At 39.0% G+C, this 12,829-nt stretch overlaps 1 protein-coding gene across 1 annotated transcript in view; it reads right to left on the reverse strand.

Moving 5' to 3' along the window:
- The window catches only part of usp38 (ubiquitin specific peptidase 38), a 35,117-nt gene extending 23,503 nt beyond the window's left edge, over window positions 1–11,614 (reverse strand). Inside the window, exons 1-5 of the mRNA XM_060851715.1 lie at window positions 11,431–11,614; window positions 7,841–8,569; window positions 7,208–7,343; window positions 3,087–3,216; window positions 1,313–1,414 (exon numbers count right to left, since the gene is read on the reverse strand). Coding sequence (XP_060707698.1) covers window positions 1,313–1,414; window positions 3,087–3,216; window positions 7,208–7,343; window positions 7,841–8,525 — 1,053 coding nt within the window. The 5' untranslated portion in view covers window positions 8,526–8,569; window positions 11,431–11,614. The remainder of the gene's footprint in view (window positions 1–1,312; window positions 1,415–3,086; window positions 3,217–7,207; window positions 7,344–7,840; window positions 8,570–11,430) is intronic.
- Between the last annotated feature and the right edge of the window lie 1,215 nt (window positions 11,615–12,829).

Consider the following 12,829-nt stretch of genomic DNA (forward strand, 5'->3'; position numbering starts at 1 on the left):
CTTTCAATCCAGACAAATGTCTAATTCTAGAGTGAATTATACAATGAAGAGCCTTGGGAAAAGTTGATGGGCAGAGAGATCTGGGAGTGCAGGTCCATGAAGGTTGTGCACAGGTGGACAGAGTGGTCAAGAAAGCATATGGTATGCTTGTCTTTATTGGACGGGATATTGAGTATAAGAGCCGGCCAGTCACATTAAAATTGTACAAGACATTGGTTCGGCCACATTTTGAATACGGTGTACAGTTCTGGTCGCTACATTACCAAAAGGATGTGGACGCTTTGGAGAGGGTGCAGAGAAGGTTTACGAGGATGTTGCCTGGTATGGAAGGTGCTAGCTATGAAGAGAGGTTGAGTAGGTTAGGTTTATTTTAACTAGAAAAACTAGATTGAGGGGGGACCTGATTGAGGTTTACAAAATCATGAAGGGTATAGACAGGATGGATAGAGACAAGCTTTTTCCCAGGGTGAAGGTTTCAATAATGAGGGGTCATGCTTTCAAGGTGAGAGGTAGAAAGTTTAAGGAGGATACACGCGGCAAGTACTTCACACAGAGAGTGGTGGGCGTTTGGAACACGTTGCCAGCAGACATGGTAGAGGCAGGCACGGTAGATTCATTTAAGATGCGTCTGGACAGATGCACGAGAAGGTGGGGAGCAGTGGGATACAAATGCTTAGGAATTGACTGACAGATTTAGACAGTACATTTGGATCGACTCAGGCTTGGAGGGCCGAAGGGGCTGTAAATTTTCTTTGCGCTTTATTCTTTGAGAGCTCACTGCAGAATCTTAACATTTGGTCTCCAGACTCTACTGTTCTTGGTCATATCTCCCAGAACTTTTAAAAAACAAACTTTGTTTCAATGAAGCTATTACCCAGATAATGAAACAATCAATTTCTGCTTCATATTCCATTCACTGTACTCGCTCCACCGAGCTTGAATATATCTAATTTACATTTAGTCTGTCAATTGCTTAACAGGACTAAACCTTCAACAGTACAAATCTTCTATTGTGTTTTCTCAAATGTTCTTAATGTAAATGGACCAAGATCCAGATTCTCATGTTTGATTTTACTATTGGCATCTAGTTCATTAACAAATCAACATAAAATAGACACGAATAGTTAGAGTTCATAACAAAGCCAGCTACTGTAATATTTTTCTTTTGACTTGTTTATTTTTAAACTTATTGCTCCTGCAAATTTACTTGAAAAATATTTTTAAGCTAAGTAGAATTACACAGAAAGTAAAAGGTATGAACCAGAATTAACACCTAATAAGTTTGGCTTTCTAAATAAGTAGGATTACTTACTAAGTGAAAGGCTTCTGGAGAATGCTGAAAACTGAGCAGCATGTGGGAAAGAACTGTTAAAGCACCAGGTCGCACAATAGGATACCAAAGACGATGAAATACCTGGCACAGAAAATAGATTCACCAATAACTAGTCATGAAATAACAATTTTCCCACTAATTTATTTACTCCAGTCACACTACAGAAAGGCTTGACCTGTTGTTTGGATCCACTGGACATAAATCAGCTTTTGGTACATCAGTACCAAAACGTGGGTCATTACCCACATGAAAGTTTGCATTTTAAGTGTTCATATCTTTTGACCAGCTCTCACCTACATTCACGTTTGTACTTTCAGAATATAATACTGATAGCAACCAAGAGAAAAGACCTCAATCAATTTTCTTCTCAATGATTCAGAATACGAAGGCCAGGGAAAGGGTCTGCAACACAGTTTTAAGGACATCTGCCACCTCAGTACTCACCAAAGATTGAATCTCAGTACCAGAGACTGGCCAGTGTGCCTCCCTTCCCTGCACTGCACTCACAGGCCCCACTTACAAATATAAATTTATCAGTGTTACACTTATTTACAAATGGGAACTCAATCTCTTAATTAGTGCAATTCTTTTGTTGACCGGATGCACTGTTGGACATTAAAGAAAAATGCAAAAGCATCTGCAATTTTGGTTAAATCCAATTACCCTGAAGCTATTCTGACTGCAAGTTCTGATTCTGAAATCTACAAAGACTTCTGTAAATATATTTACAAGCTCACCGAATGGTAAATAAAAGCAGCATTTCAGGAATACAAGACAATTTATTCCATTTATATAGCAGCTGCAGGCATGGAGCAAACAGCACAAAAGTACAATAAATTTTGACCTTGGAGCAAACAAGCAAGTGCAAGAATAAAAAGGATAAGAGATAAAAAGTATCCTTTCCAGGCACAATAATACAGCTGATATATTCCTGCAGCTATTATCATGCTTACTTGCTTGCAGTGCAGGTTCATGATTGTTTGAAATCATGCTGATTATAAAATATTTTAATTCACTGAGCAGCATGGGAAAACTCCTTTCTTCCTATCAGTAAAAACAAAGTTCAATTGCTCGGTTTCAATGTTCAGCATTTTGCTTTGCTGAAATCTTATTAATGCAACAGAGTGCCTTTTTTCTCACTACTGTACAGATTTATGTATTACTTTAAATGCTGATACCATGCTACTTATCCGTAATTAGCAGAACAAGTAATTTCAAACACCAAAAGATGTTCCTAATACTGATATTTCACAAAGGCAGTTTCCTCTGGAGTGATACAATGCAGTCTTTAAACTTCAAGATTCATTATTTCCAATGGGGAGGTGAGAGTGATAGCCCTTGACATCAATCGAGTGTGGTATCAAGGAGCTCCAGACCCCTGACATCCTTAGGGTTACCAATGGCCTGAAGCTCAACTGGACTCACCACATAAACACATTGGCAACACCTTGGTCAGAGCATAGGAATACTGCAGCCAGTAACTCACCTCCTGACTCCCCAAAGCCCTATCCACCAGTCAGCAGTGTATGCATCTGCCTGCAATTTCTTCAGAAGCAGCTGATAGTAATATTAAAAATGTGATATGTGTTCACATAAACGCTTATACAAAATTTATCTTTGTAACATTCAAATGGAATGTTAAATATAATGAACACTTTTGCATTAGCATTCATATACTCACACTGGAAATATAAATTTTCATGTCCTATGGTCTATAAAGGGATGGGTACACTTGGTTTATCACCCAACTTACCTGTTCAATTTTAAGCAGAGTGACATCTATAAGGATAGTGAACTTCTGGACTGAAGCCAATCCTTTGAGTAGTGCAATCACCCAGGTTTCGACATGATGAGCTAAAGGCCAGGACAGCCAGTCAATCATTCTAAAAAAGGACACAAAAGCATAAAACCAGTAAGAGTTAGATCCTAAGACAAACAAAGAACTACAGATCATGGAAATCTGAAACAAAAAAAAAGGAATTGCTGCAGAAACTCAGCAGGTAATGGCAGCATCTGTGGAGAGAAAGCAGAATCAATTGTTCAGGTTCAGTAACCCTTCTTTAGAACTGGTTTCTGATGTACTGTTAGTTCCGAAGGGTCACTTGACCCAAAACATTAATTCTGCCTTCTCTACACAGCAATTTTTGTGATACTTAGACCCTATCCATGGTTTCTAACCATGACACCATCTTGATTTGTAATCATCAAGATAGGAATTATTTGTAGGAGGAAGATCAAAAGCTTTTTACATCAGTACCAAATATTCTGGGGTATAAATCAGCTTGAAAGTAAAGATATTTCTTTTCATTGTGATGAAGATTGTCCATAGTGTCCAGGAATGTGGAGGGTAGGTGGATTAGCTTTGTGATATGCAGGGCTACGGGATAGGGTATGGGGTAGGTCTGAGTGGAATGTTCTTTGGACGATCAATGTAGACTTGATGGGCTGAATGGCCTCCTCCCACACTGAAGAGATCCTATCTCCATAAATCTTCGAGGAGAAAGAGAGGTCTGCAGATGCTGGAGTATCAGAGCTGAAAAATGTGTTGCTGGAAAAGCGCAGCAGGTCAGGCAGCATCCAAGGAATAGGAAATTTGACATTTCGGGCATAAGAAGGGCTTATGCCCGAAACATTGAATTTCCTGTTCCTTGGATGCTGCCTGACCTGCTGCGCTTTTCCAGCAACACATTTTCAGCTCTATCTCCATAATCACAGATACACATTCACACAATAGACAAGACATATAACTCTGCACACATAAATGGATTCCTTAAAAAGAGGCAGATAGAATTGGGGGAAATAAATACCACATTTGGAAATGAACATTGGTAAATGCTTCTCACATTTTTGGAAAAATTCAATACATTGCTTAAGTTTCCTATAAATCTGTCAATCTTATTTATATGCCTAGCTTGGTCAGTTATAAATTTGTCTCAAATATGAAAATAATTTCTTAGCAGTACAGAATTTAAACATTACTAAAGAGTTAACAGCATAATTCATTGTATATGCAAAAGTTTATTCACACCAGAGGGCCTGATAATTTGCAAGTCCACAGACTACACATTTTTCACTGATTGAAGGGCTACAGAGGCACACAATTCCTGCTGCATCCCAATGCTCTGACCGATTAGAGTCAACCTGCCTAGTTCGAATTTAATCAGTTAACTAGGGTAATTCACAATTCAAGCTGTGACTCCATGCCAAACAATGCCAACCTCTTAAGCTATATAAATTGGTTTTTTTGTTTCTTTTCCCTGTGGGTCAATCTTTGTGAGTACAACATGAAAAGTATTAATTTCATTCTACTTTTTAGCAAATACAGGCTGTTCTGCTATAAATGCGGTAATTAAATTCTCGTGCAACCTCATGTTTTGGAAAATCACACTAAAGAAATAAGTTGGCCCACGGGAAAAACAGAGGTAGGGGTGACCCACCAAAAATTAAAACAAAAATAGTAGTTAGCCTATCACAAATGACAGCACAGCCTAAGTAAATATTTTAGTGAAAGAATAAATTTAACACCAAGGGGTTTCTGAGTTTGATGAATTACAGTAATGTATTAACATAGAGGCTGAGGGTCATCATCATCAGCATCATCATTACTTTCAGGTGCAGTTCTGACACAGGGTTATGACAAAAGGAAATGTTTAGTCCAGAATTGGATGGCTATGGTTCATTGTACTCAGACTGTTTCTTGGGCTTTAGCTTATAAAAGGCATCTAGTTTTTGCTGCTTGGCCATCTTTCATGAAGAAACTGTTCATAGGATGCCAGGTAAGACTTGATGCAATGAACTGCTATCCTGCTGCATTCTGCATTGTAGTCATTACCTTCGGAGAGCGGCACGGTGGCTGCTGTGGTCTGTGTGGAGTTTGCACATTCTCAGTGTCTGCGTGGGTTTCCTCCAGGTGCTCTGGTTTCCTCCCACAGTCCAAAGATGTGCAGGTTAGGTGAATTGGCCATGCTAAATTGCCCGTAGTGTTAGGTGAAGAGGTAAATGTAGGGGAATGGGTTGCTCTTCAGAGGGTCGGTGTGGACTTGTTGGGCCGAAGAGCCTATTTCCACACTGCAAGTAATCTAAAAAAAAAACTGCTTCTCAACTTCCCTCAGGATAGAAGACAAAAGAGAAGTGGACAGTTCTCATGGTGCTACATCCTGGACTTCAAAGCCTTCATCTTGAATTTCAATTTTTGGTGCAGTAACAAGTTGTTGGAGATCAGTCTCCACTTCTTCAATTGCAACTTGTTTTGCAAGAGCAACATAATGTCCTTCGATTGCCAGAAGCTCCTCTGACAGTTCAGTGCCTTTAAAATTATGGAGAAAATCTGGGAGAAGCTTCCACCAACTCGCATGCAAGCAGTCCTTACTGATATTATCCCTGGCCTCCACAATGGATGTCAATAGCATTATTAAAGATCTTCCAATATTGAAGAACACTGTCCTCATTATCCCCCTCAGTAACTGCAATCAGCTTCCTGAATGTGCGCCTTAAATAATAAGCTTTAAAAGCTGCTACTGCATCCTAGTCCATGGGTTGAATGCGAGATGTTGTGTTGGAGGTAGAAATAGCACTTTGATGTTTTCAGAAAGCTCAGAATGATGGGAGGGTGGCCTGATGCATTGTCCAGAATGAGGAGAAGCTTGAAATCCAATTGTTTTCTTTTGCAATAATTTCTAAAAACGTCTTCAAAAACATTAACATTAAGATTAGAAAAACATTTGCCCCGCCGTCCAAACTCTTTTGCTAACCCTGAAGTAAACACCTAGAGTGGACCAAAGGTAACAGGGGTGGAATTGTGTTATAGTCAATGGGAGTTTGCATTTTAAACATACCGTTCCCCAATTCACCAATTGCATTACAGCCAAATCGTGATGATGAGACACGCCTCATAGGAGAATAACACGTAGGCACTAACTTGATAGACACTGCCCATTGTACCCCCAGGTGAATGGTTGAATGTCTTCAAATCAGGCTCTGCCACAGCAAAGACCAAAATCACACTCAGTGACTGAATATTAAATTGACAATATTATGAAGTTAAATTTCTGATATTCTCACACTGTTTCAATACTTTCATGATTGTGCTTCTGTCACTTACCTCAAGAACCTTCCCCATCCCCATATCTCTTCCAGCATTCCCACATGGCTGCATCCACTCTCCATTCAATCATGTGTAGCTCCTATCCCTTCAGTTACCGAGGCTCCATGCAAGAAGCATCTTCACCTCTCTTTTCTCCTTCCTCATCATCCATTGTTTGAAGATATCTCTGAAAGCTAGCTTCACATTATTGGAAAAAGGAGTAGAATTTCAACTCCTTCATAAGCATGTGCTGTATTAGCCTCATGCTCTCTCAATGCAAGGATTCTTCAAAGTCTGAATCTAATTTAGCTCCTCAGCCATTCAATAATATCACAGTTTCCCTGTGTCTCAAGAAATGACATTGTTCCATTTTTTTGGTATCCTTATCTATTATAAAGTCTTCGGAGTTTTGAAAATTTGAGTTGACAGCATCTAATTTATTTTTCTTAAAAAGAAACAAATACACATTTCCACCTTGCTTCACTTGGCCAACAAGCTTCCAGATTTCACTCTGATGTGACTGTTTGTTCTATAACAAACTCACATCACATCTGCACCCACTATTTATACACAGGGGAAATTTCAAAAAAGATCTTCTAATAAATTTAATTTTTCTCCTCCTTGATTATTAATCATCACTACGGGTTTTAAAACAGTATCTGCACAAGGAAACAGCCAAATTTACCCACATATGAGGAACTGCTAAGTCAGCAAACAATTCAACAGCTCAGAGGTGTTTTGACACATCTGGAGAATGTGAGGTGTTTCATAAATGAAAGATCAGTGACTACCTGCAGAGTGCACAAGTCATGCTGGCATCCTTAACATTTTGATCTGTGATCAGGCTTCGAATGAGAACTGTAATCATCTGTAATGGGATGTGCTGAACGAGGCTTGCTAGGGCAATAGATGGTTCAAATAAAGAATCTGTAAAACAAGAGGTGGAAGGACTCTTTTATTTGGTTTGTTGGAACAACCCAATGAAGAATTGGATATCAACTTGATTTCAAAGAGAGCATTCAATAACTGATCTACAGATGAAGGAAAAAATTGAAAAGTAGACTCAATTTGATAATTAAATAGACAGGTAGACTCTTAGCTCTAAATATTATTGCTAATCATTCTTAAAGGCAAAGGAACTTACAAATAACAGATATTTAATAATTTTTGAATTTCTTTATATCTGACAAGTTCCGCTTACTTGAGTCCAGTAGAGGGAACAACAGACAGGGAGCAGCGCCCCGCCAGATTAGTTTACTGACACAAAAGAACTATTATAATACCTCACAACAATTTTCATCTATTAAGGCAAATAGAAGAAAGGGGAAAAGGCACAAACATTTGAAAATTAAATGCTTGAGAAAGTCTAAACAAATAACCATTTTTCTTTTTTTAAAAACTTTATTCCCGGTTGTGTTCCTTACCTGTAGCTGAGATAATCACAAATACCTCTTGTAGAGAAGGCAGAAGTGCACCAGGCTCAGCTTTCCAAATGCTTTGCAACAAATTGCTTACTTTGTTCACCTGAGAAATAAATCCACGGATCTCTTCTTCCTGTGTTGCACTGCATTGGAACTGACTTATAGTCCTTACTAGCTGCTGGCAAAACAGTACTGCTGATTTACCTTTTGGGATGCAATGTACAAAGTCAGACAACAACTCACTCAACCTAGCACACAGCAAAGGTTCTGGTCTTTCACAAACTAGTCGCAGGATCTCAGTGTGCATGCAGCCAAAGATTTCAAGCACAGAAGGGCAGCTCATAATAAGTTTTAGTCCCATGTGGACATAGTCAATGATGGCAATATCTTTCTTATCTAGTGATCCATAACCTTGTTGCAGAAGATTTAGAATAAATCCCTTGTTGAAGAATTCCTCAAATTCACAACGATGGTACCTGGCATAGGCATCAAGTACCTGATGACCCACTTGTTTCTGGAAATTATCCTCCCCAATTAAAATTAATCGTGTTGTCAGATCAAACATTGCCTTGCATTGCTCCCGGTCAACTGAGTTCTCGGCTGCATCTACCACTTTCTTCACAATTCCCTTCTTCACTGGTAGGGGATGTGAAGAGGTGACGAGGGCTTCCAGAATTTTATCCATCATTGATTACCTCCTATGTAACACTGTGGTATAGTAATGAACAGAGCCTAACAGAGAAAAAGAAAAACAAAAAGTCAAAAGGCAAATAATACAATCCTAATTACATTTGACAACTTATTTTCAAAAACCAAAACAATTGTAGAAGAGTTATGGAAATTGTCCTCCCTCCCTCCCAATCTGCCCCTGTCCTCTGGTGTTTCTGCACTTCTACTAAGCTGGTTTCTAGAGAAATTAAAAACAGACTTTAAGTAAAGTTGATCAGGTCCAAACTTTAAAAGGCTGACATCTTCATATTCCATCACAAGAAATGTGTATATTACCCAAAAAGCCAATTACACGTCACCATGAAATGGTATAGGTAGCATTTTTCAAGTATACTTTAGAAACAGATAAAAACAGAAAGTCCTGATTAACTCAGGTCGAGCAGCATCGGTTCTGAAGAAGAGTTATATTGGACTCAAAATTTTGATTTTCTACTATTGCATTTGAGCATTATGCATGTTTTCCACTGAAGCATAATTCCAACAGGACTGAATTATTATTCTGCTCTCTGCTTCCTTATCTTTTAAAGCAGCCCTTAAAAGCTACAACTCTGACCAGTTTTTGATTACTTTATAAATGTCACTCTATCAATGTGAGTTGTATTAATTTCCTTTAGGTAACTGAACTGTTTGTGGCAAGTTAGGATAGATAACACGTTCTTGGAAGCATGCGAACATTTGCTGAGAACACGCAGCAAAAAAAAATCACGAACACGTGATTCCACATCCAAAAAGTTATGAAAATTTACTCAGCTGCAAAGTCACACAAAATAAAAGAATTTGCATTGTGAAATTACTAACTGTTGTGATCTGAAGTGACCTAGAAGGATTAAACAAATCCGAGGGGTGCTTTGCTTAGTTTAACATCATACTGATTTCATCATAGCAGGACTATACTGTCTCACTGATGAATAAACCTCAGCTGGGTAGTGGTGGGACACAAGAATAATAATTTCTAAAGAAGAAGGAAAGAAGTTAACTTAAAAATTAGATTAGATTACTTACAGTGTGGAAACAGGATCTTCAGCCCAACAAGTCCACACCGACCCTCTGAAGAGCAACCCACCCAGATCCATTTCCCTACATTTACCCCTTCACCTAACACTACGGGCAATTTAGCACTGCCAATTCACCTAACCTGCACATTTTTGGACTGTGGGAAGAAACTGGAGCACCCGGAAGAAAACCACACAGACACGGCGAGAATGTGCAAACTCCATACAGACAGTTGCCTGAGGTGGGAATTGAACACGGGTTCTTGGCGCTGTGAGGCAACAGTGCTAACCACTGTGCCACCGTGCCACCCACTAGAATGGCTCCTTTCTACTTATGATCAAAAGAAAAGCTGCAAGGAGTGTAGGTGGAATTTAAACAAGGATAAATTTGAGTTTAAATGTAATTCTGCACAACATCAGATGCCTATGAACATGCCAAAGATCATACATGAAAATATTTGTTTAGGGAAAGTACCAAGAGATTGCTTGTGCAAAGTGGATCTGTAGCAACCATCGGTCATTGCCTTGGAAAGATAAATAAGGTTTACCATCAATGTTTATTTTCCAAAAAACCATGTTCCCTATTAAACATGTCACTGAATTCCTAGTTTGACACTGACCACACAGATATTAAAAGAAAATGTACATTAAAATATAATCAGGTTTTTACAGAACAAAAGATTTATATTTAACTACCAGTGATTCAAAGCGAACCAGACTAAAAACATATCTACACAGTAGAGTGCATATTCTCACCATGCTGTGTTAAATGCAATGATATTACAATTATCCTGCTCTTTCTCAAGGCTTCTCCCTGCCTGGTTGATAGTCAATAAATACAACACTGAAAAAAAACTTCTTTACTTAAGGGTTTCCATCTTACTGGAGGAGACTTCAGGCCACATCCAACAACCTGCTTCAAACACTGTCCTCATTAACAATAAACTCCAGAGCAGCTTAAAACAACCCACAACATTCCAAATTAAATATTCCATAACAATCAAAAAGAATAAGTCAATTCACTCCATGTTAAATGAATGGATTCACATCTTTGACAAAAATAATCAGTTCTTCCTTGTACCAAGTTTCACTGAAATCTGTACATTAACTTGCAGTTAACTTGTTACAGTCTAACATAGTACGTGTCAAATATTACCAACACTCACCTTTAGTGGTAGCAATTACATTAAATTCTAATCAAATGTCATCGACTTGAAAGTTAACTCTGTTACTCTCTACAAAGATGCTGCCTGATCTGAGTATTTTCAGGACTTCCTGTTTCGGACTTCCAGCATCGGCAGTATTTTAATTCTGCTTCAATTGAAACCATCACCATTACTTCTAATAGCAAATTCCTTATTAGTAAAGACCCCACATAACTGTTAACGTTTATATTAGTTAACCCAAACTGATTCTCTTTGTACGGGACGAGTTAGATAAAGAACCATAAATATTAATGGTCAGATTGGAGGAAATGTTGTTCGAAACATGGATTCAAATTCGATCTACTAAATTAATGCCAAACGAACAAAATAAAACTCTGCAGTTTTAGATAAATCAGATTGCTGTTCCAGTGTTAAAAAGAACAAAAACTTCTCCAAGTCTCAGCGATTTAGCCGACATCTACTTCCACACCATAACACAGTATTTTGGCCACCCCGGTCGCTACCAATTGCCATTTGGTTTTAAACGGAGTCAGTTGTAATATGAAAGGAGAAATCAAATGGTACAACAAACATGAAAACGCTGACAGAAAGGAAACAACATCGTAAGTGAAAATGTTGCAAGTCATTATGTGGAGGCCAGAAACAACCGTGACTCGAGTCATCGGTGTCTCACTGATCCAGAAAGGAATGCTGTGTCACAACTTACCCAAGGCAACCATGGCCGCCGCCGGCCTGGCGCTCAGACTTCTACACAATGTTCCAAATGCTCCATCCGCCTTATTTCTCACGCTTCCACCTCCTCGTCTCGCACTCCAGTCACTGTCACCGCGTTCACATCAATGACCCGATCAGCCAAGGCCGGTTCAGCAAAACACACAACCCCGGCCAACTCCGTCAGAAACGTCAATGCGACAGCGCCACTTAAGACCCTGCACTGCTTCATCTTAGTCGGCCGATGAAGTGCCCTCACCGTCTGTGTGAAGGCTTATGAGAGGAAGTGAGGGAAACTATTACTTTTTTTTTCAAAAGAAAGATACATCTTAAAATTTCGGTGGTGTCATCTCCAAGGATGATACCCAGTTTCAACAAATTCCTTCCGACTCAGGCGAATTTGAGGATGCCTCAGACAGCGTTGGCCATTGTGCTGCCAGTGAAGTTTTTTGGGAATAGGGCGGTTGAATGTATCTGTTCAGCTCATATAATATCATCACCAACATGATATATACTTTAATCTTTCATGTCTGTGACGCTACAATTAAACTATCAGGTGTCATTTATCAGGGGTGATTGCCAATATCTGGTTTTAAAGGCATTACCTATTTTGATACCATTTAACGGAAAGATGAAAATGGTGTTCTCAGAATATGATTGCCATCATTATCGCCATTGACAGTGTTCACCTTGCTTGAATTTTAGTGAAATTACCAAAGCAAGTGTAATAATTCCTATTGTTATGTGCAGGACAACATTTATTGCTCGTTCCTAATTGCGCTTGAGAGGATAAGGGTTAGCTGCCTTCTCCAATCTCAAGTGGTCAATGTGTTGGATGTACACTAACAGTTATGTGGCATGAGTATGATAAAAGAAACGCGTTAAAGGACTACAGCGGCCAATATCACGAAGATAAGGTAAATCCACTAATTTAGCCTTCTTGTGGGCTGAAGTTGTGGGTTTCCCACCCACCACAGCATGCATCTGTCATTTGAATGACTCCACAGAATTTTTGCATCCATAATTTATTTAGATATTAATCACTGTTTATACAAAATCATTACTTTCTGCAACTAATCTTGAACTTGCCTTTTACCTGTTGGCACCATATATCCCCAACTTCTAAAAAGGTAAAGATAGTAAGGACTGCAGGTGCTGGAAGTCAGAGTCGATAAAATGTGGAGCTGGAAAAGCACAGCAGGTCAGACAGCATCAGAGGAGCAGGAAAGTCAACATTTCTGGCCAGGGCCCTTCATCAGGATTGAACCTGATTTGATGCTCAAGCTTGACTTTCTAGGAGAAATGAGGATTGTAGATGCTAAAGATTGACTTTCTAGCCCACTTGCATGTTCTAAATCTTTTTAATCAACCTGTTCAGACAGGCTATGAAAACA

The sequence above is a fragment of the Hemiscyllium ocellatum genome, chromosome 36, assembly GCF_020745735.1.
Source record: "Hemiscyllium ocellatum isolate sHemOce1 chromosome 36, sHemOce1.pat.X.cur, whole genome shotgun sequence".
Lineage (NCBI taxonomy): Eukaryota > Metazoa > Chordata > Chondrichthyes > Orectolobiformes > Hemiscylliidae > Hemiscyllium > Hemiscyllium ocellatum.